The sequence below is a fragment of the Bombina bombina genome, chromosome 3 (assembly GCF_027579735.1).
Source record: "Bombina bombina isolate aBomBom1 chromosome 3, aBomBom1.pri, whole genome shotgun sequence".
Taxonomy (NCBI): domain Eukaryota; kingdom Metazoa; phylum Chordata; class Amphibia; order Anura; family Bombinatoridae; genus Bombina; species Bombina bombina.
In genome coordinates, this window is record NC_069501.1 from 512,231,114 (window position 1) to 512,247,289 (window position 16,176).

Consider the following 16,176-nt stretch of genomic DNA (forward strand, 5'->3'; position numbering starts at 1 on the left):
TATCTTTCTTTTTAAACAACAAAAATTCTGGTGTTGACTGTCCCTTTAAGGAACAATACTGAATTAGATTGAACTCTGAAAGTTGTGGATTCCTGTAGAATATTACTGATAACTGATTTTTATTGCACTGAGACTTTATTTTTTTGTGTTTTAGCCTTAGCCTTACGAATATGATAATTTATGTCTACTAACAAGTCCTGGGTAAAAAAACACAGAATGTAATTATTTATTATTCAATGGTGCATTTATGTTTATTAGGCGTAACAACATTAAAATGTTATGAATTTGGATTTTTATGCTCATTTTGTGTATTTTCCTATAAATTTAAACTAGCTATAGTGCAACTTCTGTTCTTGTTAGCTAGCACAATCTAGTGGCATGAAATTAACTAATACAAAACTATTCACAGAAAATAGGATAACAGCTGGAGTTGAAATCAAGCTTTCCTTTTCTTAAACTACAACAGGCTGGAAATCAGTACTGCACACATTTACAAATTTGTAGATTCTGAAGTCCCAATCCATGACAGGTCAAAGTCAGATTTTTTTTTTCTGACATTCTTCAGAAAGAGCTACATAATAGCATTCCTTCATAGTTATGAATAATGAAACAACTTTGCAATATATGTTCATTATTTCTTTTGTCCCCTTTCTCATGTAAATTATTACAGACATTTTAGCTATTTGTAATTTACAGAACATGGAATGCACCATGCTGAGTTCTCAAGGCTTAACCAGACACATATCTGTCCTTATTAGTGGATAACAGCAGCTAAAATCTTTATACTTAAATACCTATTATTGTCATTGTTTTACCTGATGTGTTCAGCTAGCAGCCAGTAGTGCATTTCTGTTCCCTCAACAAAGGATACTAACAGAATGCAGCACATTTTATTAAATAAATTATACATTTCTGTATCATTGCATGCTCAGTCTGAATCCTGAGCATAAAGTTTGGGTTTCAGAAGAATCCCACTTCAGTTTGAAGATGTCAGCTGAGCTCTCATATTACACTAAGGACATGGGTACAGTCACTGAGAATTTCTAAGTGCTCATTATACAAAAAGTAAGTTTTTTGCTGTTTTAATACAATCTGTTTATTTTTACTTTTTTTACTTTTGTTTTTCTATTGTTCTCTCCCTCTAATTTTTATCTTTTTCTCTCTTTCCAGGTGTATAGTTTGAAGCCTTTTCATATATGGAGAAGTTCATGAATTTTTCCAGACTTAACTTTCAAGATAAAATGCAAGTGATAAATAATGGAAGACCAATGCCTGAGCTGAGGGGCCTACTTCAGCAACAAAAGAATCTAACAAGATCTTTTCAGAGTGGTACCAGAGAAAAGAAAGGCTGTGTGGCTGTTCTACAAATAATCGCCTTTACTGCTTTCCATGCCTTCTGTTGTCCACTACCGACAACATTTGGACAAAAACAGGATACGCAGATTTGAAAAATTTATCCAGGGGCCTCAATAAACATGAGCAATCACTCATTCACATCCAGAACCTAATTTCTTTGAAAATGTTTGGAACTGCAAGAATAGATGCAGCTTTAAGCGAACAGCGGCTAAAGTTAAAGAAAACCGTGAAATTTTAAAACACCTTATTGATACAACCATACACCTAGCAAAACTGGAATTAGCATTTCGTGGGAACGATGAAGAGGCAAACTCTTACAATCGTGGCAACTATGTGGAGACTGTATATTTTCGAGCAGAGGGTAATGAAAAGTTAGCAAATCATTTGAAGACATCCACAGTTTTTTCTGGTTTATCAAACAGAATACAAAACGATTTGATTGAAGCAGTCGCTGATGTCATTAGAGATGACATAAAAATGGAGATTGATGCAGCCACATTTGTTGCTGTTGAAGTAGACGAGACAACAGATGTCACAAACAAATGCCAGAACTCTGTAATTTTCCGTTATGTGATGCGCAGTGAGGGGACTTTTGAGGTGAAGGAAGCGTTCTTAGGATTTGATGAAGTGATTGACAGACAAGCACCATCTATTGCTAATTATGTATTTGGAGTATTGGAGAAATACAATTGTATGGAAGAGCTGGTAGCTCAGACTTACGATGGATCTGCTGTGATGGCATCAGATCTTAATGGGGTGCAAGCCAAGATCAAAGAAAAAATTCCCGGAGCCATGTTTATACATTGTTATGCCCACAAATTGAACCTGGTGCTCTCAAATTCAGCAAAAAGTATACCTGAGTGTACAGTTTTTTTGGAAAACTTGAAAAACGTACCTCCTTTTTCAATCAATCTACCAAGCGCACCCACCTACTGGACGATGTTGTAAAGAAACGTTTGCCAAGAGTAGCACCCACCAGATGGAGTACAAATTCAAAACTAGTGCAGACGGTCAACATGTACCAAACAGATCTGTGTGCTATGTTCGATATTATAAGCGAAAATGAAAGAGCATGGGATTCTGACACCACAGTGATGGCTGATGGATTTGATACATGGCTGAGTAAAGCATCAACATGCTTCCTTCTAATGGCATATGAGGATATATTTTTAAAAACTGATATACTCTTTCATATACTTCAGAATAGAGTCATTGATATTGCATTCTGCTGTGATCAAATTTGTGACACAATGTCATTTCTGCAACGCCGGAGAGAAGACTTTGATGCGTTCTTTGAACAATTTGAGGAAAAACGTGTCAGACTGGACCTCAAAGAAGACCAGAGAAGCAAGGCTCCTATTAAAGATACTAGGAGGAGGTTATATTTTAATATTCTGGACAATGTCAGTGTTCAGATGAAAGCTCGGTTTGAACACTTTGATGACCTTGCATTACTGAGTTTGGTGGACTGCACAAAAATGAAACACATGTCAGAAAATTTTGATGACACCAAACTGCAAACCCATTCAAAATATGGAAAGCACTATGACTTCCTTAGTATCAAGTGTGATCTGGTGGGTTTATACAGCACGCAAAGAGTGAGGAATGAATGCAAATCACCATTAGAACGCCTCAACTTTGTGGCCACAAATGATCTGCTGAGGGGTCTTCCAGAGGCTGTAAAATTATTTAAGCTGGTGCTCACAATTCCAGCTACAACAGCCTCTGTTGAACGATCGTTTTCTGCATTAAATCAGATTAAAACACATAGCAGGAACCGTACGGACCAAGGCACACTGTCATCACTGGCACTCTTGTCCATAGAGACGCCAAGACTTTTAAAATTAAGAGAAACAAATTCAAAGCAGTTTTACAACAAAATCATTGACAACTTTGTTGTGAAAGACCACAGAATGGACTTAATTTATAAATGAAACTGTAGGTCTAACTCAAGTGAAACTACAGCATGCCTGTCTTTCTGTCTGCAGCGCAAAAATATCAAGTTTGCCTTTCCAAGTTTAATACACCCCACATGTTAGAATTTGTTAAATTCATGTTATTTATTAAAGAACTTTATTTAAAAAATTATTATAAATAAATTGATCTTTAAAAATAAAAAAGTCTGTTTTTTATCATAATCTATACAATTTTCAGCTGATGCAATATTAGTCAACTTTAAAAAAAATGCTTTATTCTGCAGGTAATTGACATATTGCAGATGAGCTGGTGCTTTAGTGTAGTGTTTCTCAACGTGGTCCTCAAGTACCACAAACAGGCTAGGTTTTTATTATAGCGGAACCAGTGCAAAGGTGAAGTAATCAGTTGAGCAGTAAAACCATGGTAACTAACATGCGGCTAGATTACGAGTTTTGCGGTAAGAGCTGCTCGGTACAAACTTGCAAGTTATTGTCACCGCTCACTTACCTACAGCGCTGGTATTACAGGTTTACAAAAACTCGGCGTTAGCAGGCAAGAAGTGAGTGTAGAGCAAAATTAAGCTTCATACCGCACTCCAATACCAACGCTGCAGTGAGCTGCAGTAAGCTGGTTTTACGTGCTCGTGCACGATTTCCCCTTAGACATCAATGGGGAGAGACGGCTGAAAAAAAGCATAACACCTGCAATAAAGCAGCGTAAAGCTCTGTAACGCAGCCCCACTGATTCCTATGGGGAAACAAAAGTTATGTTTACACCCAACACCCTAAAATGAACCCCGAGTCTAAACACCCCTAATCTGCTGCCCCTGACATTGCCAACACCTACATTATACTTATTAACCCCTAATCTGCTGCTCCTGACTTCGCCAACACCTACATTATACTTATTAATCTGCCAGCCCCGTCATCGCCGACACCTACATTATACTTATTATACTTATGGAAGACAAGAAATGATTAGTTTAACCAATGAAGTCAGGCAATTTGCAGCAAGAATTGACAAGGTCGAGGCAAGGGTCTCAGATGTTGAGGACAGGGTTAATACCCAAGAAAAATTTATATTGACCAATAAAAAAAAAATGAAGCATTACAGATGAGAGAGGAAGATTTGGAGGACCGCTCTTGTCGCAATAATATTAGGCTGGTTGGTCTCCCTGAAACAAATGAATTTCAAGACCTATTAACATCCTCAATACCAGCGTTGCTTATGGTAGCGGTAAGCTGTCAAAACGTGCTCGTGCACGATTCCCCCATAGGATACAATGGGGCAGTTTGGGCTGGGAAAAAACCTAACACCTGCAAAAAAGCAGTGTTAAGGTCCCAACGCAGCCCCATTGTTTCCTATGGGGAAACACTTTCTAAGTCTGCACCTAACACCCTAACATGAACCCCGAGTCTAAACACCCCTAACCTTACACTTATTAACCCCTAATCTGCTGCCCCCGCTATCGCTGACACCTGCATTACACTATTAACCCCTAATCTGCCGCTCCGGACACCGCCGCCACCTACATTATCCCTATGAACCCCTAATCTGCTGCCCCTAACATCGCCGACACCTACATAATATTAATTAACCCCTAATCGGCCCCCCCCCAACGTTGCCGCCACCTAACTACAAGTATTAATCCCTAATCTGCCGACCGGACCTCGCCGCTATTATAATAAATGTATTAACCCCTAAAGCTAAGTCTAACCCTAACCCTAAAACCCCCCTAAGTTAAATATAATTTAAATTTAATTAAATAAATTAACTCTTATTAACTAAAGTATTCCTATTTAAAACTAAATACTTACGTTTTCAATTTTAGGAATATGTAATAATGCTCTAAGTGAGTATGGCGACTCTCTTCTGCTTGATAGTTTGAGATGTAATTAGAACCAGTAAGTCAATCCAAGGCAATTTTAGCCATACTTGACCAATTATATATTTTAATGTCTGGTAATGCCATACCTCCATCTTTTTTTAATCGCGAAAGCCTTTTGTATGGAGATGCAAGGTTTACGTTTTCCCCATAGGAAACTCAAACAATGTGAATGATTTGGATTTTTAGAGAGCACTATTACAAGATATTTTATTTTCTCTTTTGCCAACGAGAAAGGGTTGTCTATCAGGCTGTCTTTATGCTTGATACTTCATAGTATCTCTGATTTGTTAGAATTCATTTTATAACCTGAAAAGGAGCTATAGGTTTTATAAATATCAAGTCACTTTGGCATTGATTCCTTTGTATTTCTCATATAAAGTAAAATGTCATCCGCATATAATTTATATGAGAAATACAAAGGAATCAATACCAAAGTGACTTGATATTTATAAAACCTTATAGCTCCTTTTCAGGCAAAGGAGAACAGCAATGAAAAATATTAGGACAGTTTTAACCCTGATAGAATATCATTGGACTAAAATCTATAGCTCCTTTTCAGGTTATAAACGCCATCTAGCTCATTTCTTATAAATTAATTTAATGAAATTTAAAAAGTGTCTGGTCAGTCCAAATTTTTCAAGGGAAGTAAATAAATGATCGCTAGATGCCGAGAAAGCTTTTGATTCAATATCATGGGATCATTTATTTACCTCCCTTTAAAAAAATCTGATGGTTTCTGCGTTTTAGGTAATCGAGCATAGATTTTAGTCCAATGACATTCTATCAGGCTTAAAACTGTCCTAATATGTTTCATTGCTGTTCTCCCTTTCATTAATCCAGACTGATCTGGGTGTGTGAGCGGACCTAGAACCTTTTAAAGATGATTAGCTATAATGGATGCAAGTATTTTATAGTCGCAATTGAGCAGAGAAATAGAGCGATATGAGTCCATTAATTCGGCGTCCTTGTCTTTTTTTTTAATATTAAAACCACATTAGATTGTGTAAAGACATACATTGTATAATTCCTGGAAAAACCCAAGCTACTAGCCTGTATCGTTAAGGCTTAAGGATGTCAATCCTCAATAATAATGACTTATTATTTTTTCTATAGTAGTTATTAAATAACATAATAATATACCATGAGGTGAAAAAGGCTATTGTGGATTTATACGGCAGCAGCACTAAGAGCCCTTCTCTAAACAGAGACTATTGTTAGCTTTTCTCTCAGGTGTAACACCTATGAAATATGTTTGTATGTAATTTAAGACAGGCATGAGTGTATTTCTTTGCATACCCATAAGTACAGTTTGATGCAACACAGTAACTTTTTTTCTGTGGTTAGTTCCACTGAATTTGTTTACCGCAGCATTAGAAATAAAACAGTTTTTTTGTGCAATCTGTGTCACACTTTGGCTTTGTAAAAATCCACAACAGCCCTTTTCTACTTATGGTATATTATTATATTATTTTTGTGACTGTTCTCACATTTCAAGCAATAAGATATACATGCCTTATTGTAGAGTGCGGCCATTCTTTATCTTTCCAGTTATTAAATAACGACCTAAGGACTGGCGTAAAATTTTACTGTGCTCTGAAATGAAAACTGACATTAAAGGGACACTAAACCCATTTTTTTTTTTCATGATTCAGATAGAGCATGCCATTTTAAGCAACTTTCTAATTTACTCATATTATAATTGTTTCTTCGTTCTCTTGCTATCTTTAATTGAAAAAAGAAGGCATCTAAGCTATGGAGCTAATTTTTGGTTCAGAACCCTGGATAACCCAGGTTGTGAACCAAAATTGGGCCCGGCTTCTAAACTTACATTCTTGCTTTTCAAATAAAGATAGCAAGAGAATGAAGAAAAATTGATAATAGGAGTAAATTTGAAAGTTGCTTAAAATTGCATGCTCTATCTGAATCATGAAAGAAAAAAATTGGGTTCAGTTTCCCTTTAAAGAGATTCTTAAATTGGATAATGTAATTTCACTATGTCAATTAAAAGTAAAGCCACATTTGAAAAAAATATTGGAAAATTTTTCATCCCAACATACCTCTATAGAACAGCTTACATACAATTAGGGCCTAAGTAAAAACCATGGGGTACATTTATCAAGCAGTGAAAGCTGCTTATTCTGCGCGAGCCTTCCGGCTCACTGGAAACAGGATTTAAGAAGCAGCGGTCTTAAGACTGCTGCTCCTTAACTCGTCCGCCACCTTTATGTGGTAGACTTCAATCATCCCGATCAGATACGATCGGAATAATTGATACCCCTTGCTAGCGGCTGATTGAAATATGTTCATATACACGTACAGTATAAAGATTAAAAAAACCAGGGCAAAAACCAATATGTTCATATACATGTACAGTATAAAGATAAAAAAAACCAGGGCAAAAACCAATATGTTCATATACATGTACAGTATAAAGATAAAAAAAACCAGGGCAAAAACCAATATGTTCATATACATGTACAGTATAAAGATAAAAAAAACCAGGGCAAAAACCAATATTTTCATATACATGTACAGTATAAAGATAAAAAAAACCAGGGCAAAAAACAATATTTTCATATACATGTACCAGTATAAAGATTAAAAAAACAGCGTGATTGTAGTTCCAAAAATGAGGACTTCAGTGCATATGGATACAAAATAGCTAAATATATTTAATTTACAAGATATGAGCAGAGACATTATGACCAACAATCAGTATTCAGTTTATCTTGGATTGAAATGAATGAGTCCCATGTTGCCTTGGAGGCTGACTATAAATGGAAGCTTAAATATCAAAAGGCCCTTCTGTGCAGTAGCGGCTGTACTTTGCCCCATTAGAAGGAGATGCTTGACCTGCTCCTAACATTGGTCTTATGCTGGGCAGTGGTGGCTAGGATCTGCAGCTTCAAAACGCTAGAACCACGTGTCTGACTGGATCCACCCACATCGGAAATCCAGGTGCACATCTAAGTTTAAGGTAATTCCATTTGGAGATTCCAAATTTAGGAGAATACAGATGTGACATTTTTACAATTTGAACAAATATTTTTTTTTCCGTTTTCTTTTCTTTGTTCTTATAGACAACATGGTTTGTTAGAAAAGCAGGAGTTCTATGTAATGGGCCTGTATCAAGCTTACAATAGTCATCCATCTACATATACAGTATATATGTATATATATAACGTACATTACAATATGGCAGCTTACATAGGAAATATAAGAAATAAGTATATTGAAAGTCACAGATGATGATACCAAACCACCAAAAGTGTTTATATTCTATATAAAAATAAGGGAATCTAAACACAGAAAGTTTCCAACTAATAAGAGTAAGCTTTGAAAATGCTATATATAAGTACATGGCATACAAATGAGTGACTGCTTGAGAACAATAAAACAGAACTCCCCCCTTTTGGACAGCTTAAACGGCTAATAGTATAATCTCCCTCTCAGTCTCATAAGGGCGGATAATAAATATACCTAAGAGTAGAAGGAAGCAGCACTCTTAATCCATTGTCCATAAAATCCAAAAGTTTATTACTAGCCGTTTAAAACAAGTAGACAAGCACAGCACAGTACAAGCTACACAAGTGGAGGGGGAGCAAATCCACTACCAGAGAGAACGGTCTGTATACATGCAGCTCCAGGCGGGGGAAAACCATGAGCAGGTTCTCTGTGTGGCCGCACTATCAGAAAACACCCCCAGGAAAAACGAGAGCTCTGTGCCACTGCCCAGACGATCTCCCCACGTTAGAGAGGAGAGACAAGCCGTGTGCTGTAATGCGGTGCACAGGCGCACTCTAAGGCTCCATTATGGAGCAGACTATATTCACGTCAAAAATAGACCTATGACAGGAATATTAACCCCACTGCCACCAGTCTCAAATCCAACCAGTAAACTAGCTCAACAAGCATGTTGAGAAGACTTGTGAAAAAGGCTGTCTTCTCAAGAAAAGGAGCCATACAATATACAATGTATAATCCCTGGAAAACCCCAAGCTACTAGCTTGTATCGTTAAGGCTTAAGGATGTCGATCCTCAATTATTATAATACGCTCCAACCTTCCTTGTAAGGAAACGATTTCAACAAGCATGCCTCAATAAAAGAGAAACTAACCGGACTGCAGGCAAACCTATTAGGCAACTAACCTGTAGAGGATATAAGGAGTCTCTCACAACCCTGATAGCAACAAGGCATTACAGAAGGAAGGGGATGATACAGTAGTCCTATAAGGTGACTAGTCCTTAGAGGGATAAAAAAACACACCCTTTTGCCATAATAAACAGAGTACTAAAAAGTCTGAGCAATCAGGGCCATACCAGCTCATTTAACACCCATGGCCCCCACCAGGAATAATATTCTGTGCAATTCCCCAAAATAGGCTACTAGCCCATGAGCTACCGTGTGAGACTGTTCAGTACATGAAACCCCACTGAGGTTCATTGTGTGTTGTGTGCACCAGGTTCAACTAAAATACGTCCTATATATGTCATTTATATCTAGTGTAACCTCCACCGGAGTTATTTATACAGACATAAACTATCACACCTTCCCCACTACTAGGGATAGGCATTGATGATTACAGGGACTAAAAAACAGCATTAGCCTTTGATATGCTGGAGATGCCGTGGATTGAAATCGGTACTCAGGTAAATGTCCTCAGTTCCCCACAGATTGACAACATGACATTAGTGGGAAAGGGAGATACAGGACTTCAGTGCTCTGAAAAATCTAGTCAGAGACCCTCCACCCAGCATGAATTTCATCTGTGTTGCAGATTAAATCCATGCTGGGTGGAGGGTCTCTGACAGTAGCACTCTTCATCCTGACAGGGACCTGAGAACACAAAAAGAAAGGAGGCAAGGGAAGCTTCCCAGCAACAATCCATTAAGGAACAAATAAATGAATCTTCAGCAGAGCATCTCTCATCCTCCTAGTAGACGAGGCAAAGAATTACTGGGAGGATAGAGAAAGTGGGAGAAATATTTAATCCTTTGATTGGGGTGTCTTTGCCTCCTCCTGAAGCCCAGGTGATGTATTTTCCATAGGTAATGAATGAATTCATGGACCCTAATTGCTATTAGAAGGAAAATGTATTTTTTACTGGTCCAATTTGGGGCGCCAAATTTATCTTGCACCCGCAAATGGGCAAATTTGCCCGTTCGCAGGCGTGCGATAATTAACCAACCATTACAAGTGGCTGGTTATTGCTACCAATAGCTTGTGGTAGCAATTGGCGTTCAAATAATTAACCAGAGATACAATTTGGGGCGCCAAATTTATTGCATGCCCGCAAATGGGCAAATTTGCCCGTTTGCGGACGTGCAATAATTAACCAGCCATTACAAGTGGCTGGTTATTGCTACAAGTAGCTCAAAAAATTAACATAAATTAACAAAAATGTACAATCTCTGGATAATTTTTTAAAAGTGCATCAAATGCCCTCAAAATAAAGGGCATTATAGTTTTTATTTAAAAAAATGTAGCATTTTCTTTTAAAATTAAAAACAACTGCATTAGGCAGTTTTTGGGGTCTACAGGTGGTGGGAGTTGGTTATAATAAAAAAAACAGCACTGAAGAGTACCTTTACATTGCTGTCTATGGGAACTGTGTGCATTTGTGAATTGGAGTGCAAATATAGCTTTCATGAAACCGATTTTAAGTGCTCCACTTGTAATCTGGCCATTGTTATTTTTAAAATGTCTGAAACTCCTTTCACAAGCTGCCAGAAATGTGCCTTTTTGATTGGAATACCACTGTCAACATTGACACAGCATTAGATAAATGGGTTAATAAAAATACTAAATATTTTTATTTATATGTTTTTTTGCTGAGCAAAGGGATGGCAAACTCTCTTTTAGTATTTGCTTGGAATTGACTGTTTTGTATTTAATGGTATGCTAATATATATTGCTACAAATACAGAATTATTATTTAAACATTTTCATATATGGAATCTTTTGATTTAAATTCTTACCTGCATAAGTTCATGTTGCTGTAGGTGCCACTTTTTAATGCCATTGTCTCTTGAACCACTAAAAAGTATCCCACTCTGCACAGCAAGGCACTCAATCCCATCATAATGAGGAGGCTCCAGGTTATAGGTGGGCGAAACACTCCCGCCCCATCCAGAAGGGAGCTCGAACATCTATAAGGGACAGGAAGTAGATGAAAAGGAATTGAAAAATACTGTGGAGAAGAAAAAGTTGTGGAGAAGAAAAATTAGAGAACAGAAAAAATAGAGAAAAGAAAAAGGATGGAGTGTAATTAAAATTAGAAGAGTGAATGAGAAAGAGGCTGAGACCTTAATATAGTGGTCCTTGGATCCAGTAATAACAAGATCTCTTCCGCTCTGGGTATTGCTCACTGTTAAACACATAACTGGAGCCATATGTCCTGTCAACTTCCCAATGGGCTGCAACCTGCAATAAGTGATTATGATTTATCAGCGTGTAGCAGCTAACCAAGTCCAAGTAGCTGCTTATATTACTTCACCTCTACTCCTTTATTCAAAACTGAGAAAGTAAAAATAATAAATGAAACAATTTATATATAACTGTTGATGTGTTTATTTTATTTGTACCTGCTGTCTATGTATCTAGATACATACATTTATGAGGATAATTATATCATCATACTTCTTGACTTTTGCTTCCTGGACCAGCAAACACATTTTAGAAATGTTATTTCTCTGAATTATATGTTTCAAATAAAAAGTAATTTTTTAAATCATTAATATCAGTTTGTAAGGATTGCTTAGACTCCCTCCATGTGGCTTATTAATAAAAAAGAAAAGCATAAAGGGCAAGATTACAAGTGTGCAGTATGTCTTTTCCACGTGTGATATGGTCTTTTCGAGATAAATTTTCATTGCCCTGATATTACAGGTCTTGAAAAATAGTACATTTTAATTAACAATCCTTTCCGCGCTCAGTTACACTCAGATTAACACTGTCTAATAAAAAATATTTTAAAAATATATTGCACAAAAATGTTATAAGCATTCAAAGATTGGAGATATCGGGTGTAAGAAAAAAATTGAGACACATACATATACATTGTTAAAGATGTATTTGTATGTATATATATCATGTTTTTATCTGCTTAATGGCAAATTAATATAATGCACTTATATATATTTATATATGTGTACATATATATTAATGTTTTTATATGTGTTTATATAACTGTAAATATATACACATATAAATACATTAATATATATGTACACATATATAAACATATATATGTTTACCAGGAACGAACAATAGTTGTTGTTCACTCCTGGAACATATATATGTTTATATATGTGTACATATTCACTGCTACTGAGCTTGTACCACCTAGGAGCAGCCTCATTCAGTCCAGTTGTGCTTTTCACAAAGGAAAACTTTCCTGAAGTATATCAGTCTGATCCCGCCAAGTAAAGGTCAATCCAGCCCCATAATACCAGGCAATTCTCCTCTGAACAAGGAACATGACAACCCCAGACAATCGTTTCAGCCTTCTGTGGGCCTTGTGAACATGACAACCTCAGACAATTGTTACATCTTTTTGTGGGCCCTGTGAACATGAGAACCCCAGACGATCATTTCGGTCTTCTGTGGGCCTCATTATACAAAGCCAATTACAGAATGCAGCGGGAGCGAGCACAGACTGCATACATTGATGTAGTGACATTGAGTGAAAAGTGATTACAGTGAATAAAGTTTTCACCAGATATTGAAATTGCACATACATTTAAAATCATGATTGGCTCCATTTGATATACATATATCTCTAATGAGCTGCAATTAGTTGTCAGTGACTGCTATAAAATTAGGATCGGGGAGGAATAGTTTAGGGAAGTCACATAGCAAATTCTTACATTGAAGAATAAGGTATTCATTCTAAAAGCTTAATTTTATTTATTCATTACTGACTTTGGCTTTTTACATAGTTTCCGATAATGGATTATCAGTGGCCATTTAAGCATTCATTTTTCCTTTTTAATGATTTTTTCCCCTTGTTTAGCACTTCCTAAATATCAGTTTACTATTATTGACTCCCATTGAAATCAACAGAATTGATAAATGATAATTTGCACCATGTTTACTGCCCCACTTTTGCAAAAGGAGATGTTAAGGTACAAACATTGTGGCATTTGGATTGATACCTTTGTACAGTGACTAAGGAAACTAATCATTTGTATGGGTAAAATAAACCATCCTGTTAAGTGTTAACAATCTATTGGCACGATGGGTATACTGGAATTTTCTCTCAATTACTTTTCTTTTAATTTTTTTTCATTTATTGAGAAAATATTGTTTCCTGATTTAGGAACATTTTAATTTGAAATCAGAATTGTGAAGCAATATTTTTACCTTTCACACCAGCAACTATAAAAATGCAGCCTTTGACTTTTGGTCCTTACAACTCTTGAATGTAAACATTTTTTGGCTACTTAACCCCTTGCGCCAAAGAACGTAGGGACTATGTCACATGGTACTTTGCACAGTACTTTGCCATCATACTGTGTTGACGCATGTTGCAGTCCCCGCTATTAGTTTTGACACAAGGAATCTGCCTTCATAAACAGAGTAATCATTGTGCTCCATTACCATATAAAGGCAGGTCCAATACTGACAGTGACACAGACAGTGTTACTGCGTTTATCTGTGCAGTGGTGCAGGTAGGTGGTGTGGGAGGATTGGGCTGTCCCTATGCTACAGAAATGACCTTGGGAGGGGAGAGGGAAGTATGGTGAATGTTTGGAGCGGGGGAGGTGCACTACAGAAAAATAAAAAAAAAGGCTTGATTGCTTGGATGGGGAGGTTAGAAAAAAATATAATAAAATGTTAAATAAATAAAACACAACTCTCCACACAGCATACTGACAGACTGACAATAACACTTATAGTGGTGCAGGACAAGAAGAAGAGAGTTATTTGAGATGGGTTAGGGGGTGGGATTCCTACACTACAGCAAATATTACCCTTAACAGCTAAATGATTTCAGAAGTGTGTTGTGCACAGCTGAAATTAGTAGTCTTCTCATTACCCATGCATGTCTACCATTTCTCAACAAAGGGGATATCAGAGAAGCCTCTATAACCATTTGTCTTATATCTGCAGTAAAACAAATGTTGACAATTTTTTTATATGATCACATTTGGTAGTCAAATGGTGACATGAAATATACCTAGATCACTACCTTGGGTTGTCTACTTTAAATATATATATATATATATATATATATATATATATATATATATATATAGTTTCGGGCGTCAATTTTGAAAATTTGGGCAGCTCTGCTATACCAAATGAGAGTTAACCCAATGCATCATTTTAGATATAGCTGCAGATAAAGACATTTAAATGATCAAAAATAATTTAAAAATATATGTATACTGTGATGGACTCTGGCTACTCCGACTGGGTATCCCCACCAAAGGATCCTTCCTGTATCTGGAATCTGCTGCTATGTAGCGGAGAAAGTGATTTTAGGCAATCCCACCCAAATAACTAGACAAACTAGCATTCAGGTGAAAACACGAAGTACCCCTTTATTGGGAAAACACACTGTTTTTATACACAATCAAATCAAGATAAGAGCCTTATCAGTCCCCCAAATCTCCCGCCCTTCCCGACAGACCAGTGCCTTCCATAGAGTCCATTGTCCAATAGTGTCCAGCAGTATAGTGATGGTGGTTCCGGGGTGATCCCGGGGGAGCGGCGGCACTTCCAGGGTGACGTTGGAAAACCCTTGGTCCCCAGCTGCTACAGTCCTAAAAGCGACATGATCCATGGCTGGGGGCTGGAGCTATGGGTGATTAAACGTACACCAGAACCGCCGGTTCCCAAGGGAGCTCCCTTCTGGCAATCACGCCACCTCTTGACCTCCCCAAGGGGTACCAATTCCCAAAAGAGTGGAGCTCTGGGACAAGGGGCTGCTGAAGTGACCTGGGGCAAAGGACACCGGGGATGCAGGACAATGTGGCCGGCTGGCAGTTTCAGGGGCCCGGCCAGCAGGAGGGACTAGGCGGTCAAGGACCAGCTCTATCATGATAATGTGTAAATCATAAAACAAAGCAAATCAAAGGTCTGGGAGATCGCGGTTGCTCTAAAACCCCCAAATCTGCTGAGAAACAAGAGGGGGCTAGGTAGTAGGTGGTGGAGGTTTAACCCTTGGAGCCTGGTATCCGTGACAGCTCCCCCCTTCCAGTTCGGCAGACCTGGCTAGATCCACACACTGGTCAGCCGGGGGCTGCCCGATGAGCTATTCCACTTCAGTTTGCCAGGAAAGTCCATCAGCGTTTACATTGCTTTTCCCCAGCCTGTACTGTATGTCAAAGTTGAAGGGCTGCAAGGCTAAACTCCACCACAGCAATCGTCCATTGTCCCCAGAAACTCTGTTGAGCCAGACTAGGGGGTTGTGGTCTGTGAGGATGGTGAAGGGCCTTGCATAGAGGAACGGTTGAAGATTCTTAATTTACCAGGGCAAGGCACTACTATTCCACCGCCGCATAACCTACCTCCCTAGGTAACAGCTTCCGGGTGATGTAGGCTATGGGGTTGCCTTGCCCTTCCTCGTCCACCTGGCTTAGTACTGCTCCCAACCCGAACATTGAGGAATCTGTGTGGACACAAAAATGTTTGACTGGGTTAGGAGCGGCCAGGACAGGGTGGAGATCAATACAGTCTTAAGGTTCTGGAAAGCAGTTTCACGTTCTGGGGATCACAGGACCTGTCGGGATAGTTGTTTATGGGTTCGGTCGGTCAGTGGTTTGGCTAGGGCACTGTAATTGGGGACAAATTTACGGTAGTACCCTGTGGGCCCTAGGAAAGCTAGGACTTGGGTTTTGGTCTTGGGGGTGGGCCAGTTTGCCTCAATCTTGGCTGGCTCTGGCCACTACTTCCCCAGCCCACCCGGTGTCCAAAGTACTTGTCAGGGTTCCTGGTTCCTCCGTCACCCATCCTGTCCAAACTCCTCCATGTTGCCTTTAAGACTCTGGAACACCCTCAACTTAAT

General features: G+C 38.2%; 1 protein-coding gene across 2 annotated transcripts in view; it reads right to left on the reverse strand.

The window, feature by feature from the left end:
• The window catches only part of KIF21B (kinesin family member 21B), a 513,509-nt gene that overhangs the window by 62,310 nt on the left and 435,023 nt on the right, over positions 1-16,176 (reverse strand). For both annotated transcript variants that reach the window (XM_053706916.1, XM_053706915.1), the window contains exons 32-33: positions 11,468-11,585; positions 11,141-11,311 (exon numbers count right to left, since the gene is read on the reverse strand). In XM_053706916.1, the coding sequence (XP_053562891.1) occupies positions 11,141-11,311; positions 11,468-11,585 (289 nt within the window). The remainder of the gene's footprint in view (positions 1-11,140; positions 11,312-11,467; positions 11,586-16,176) is intronic.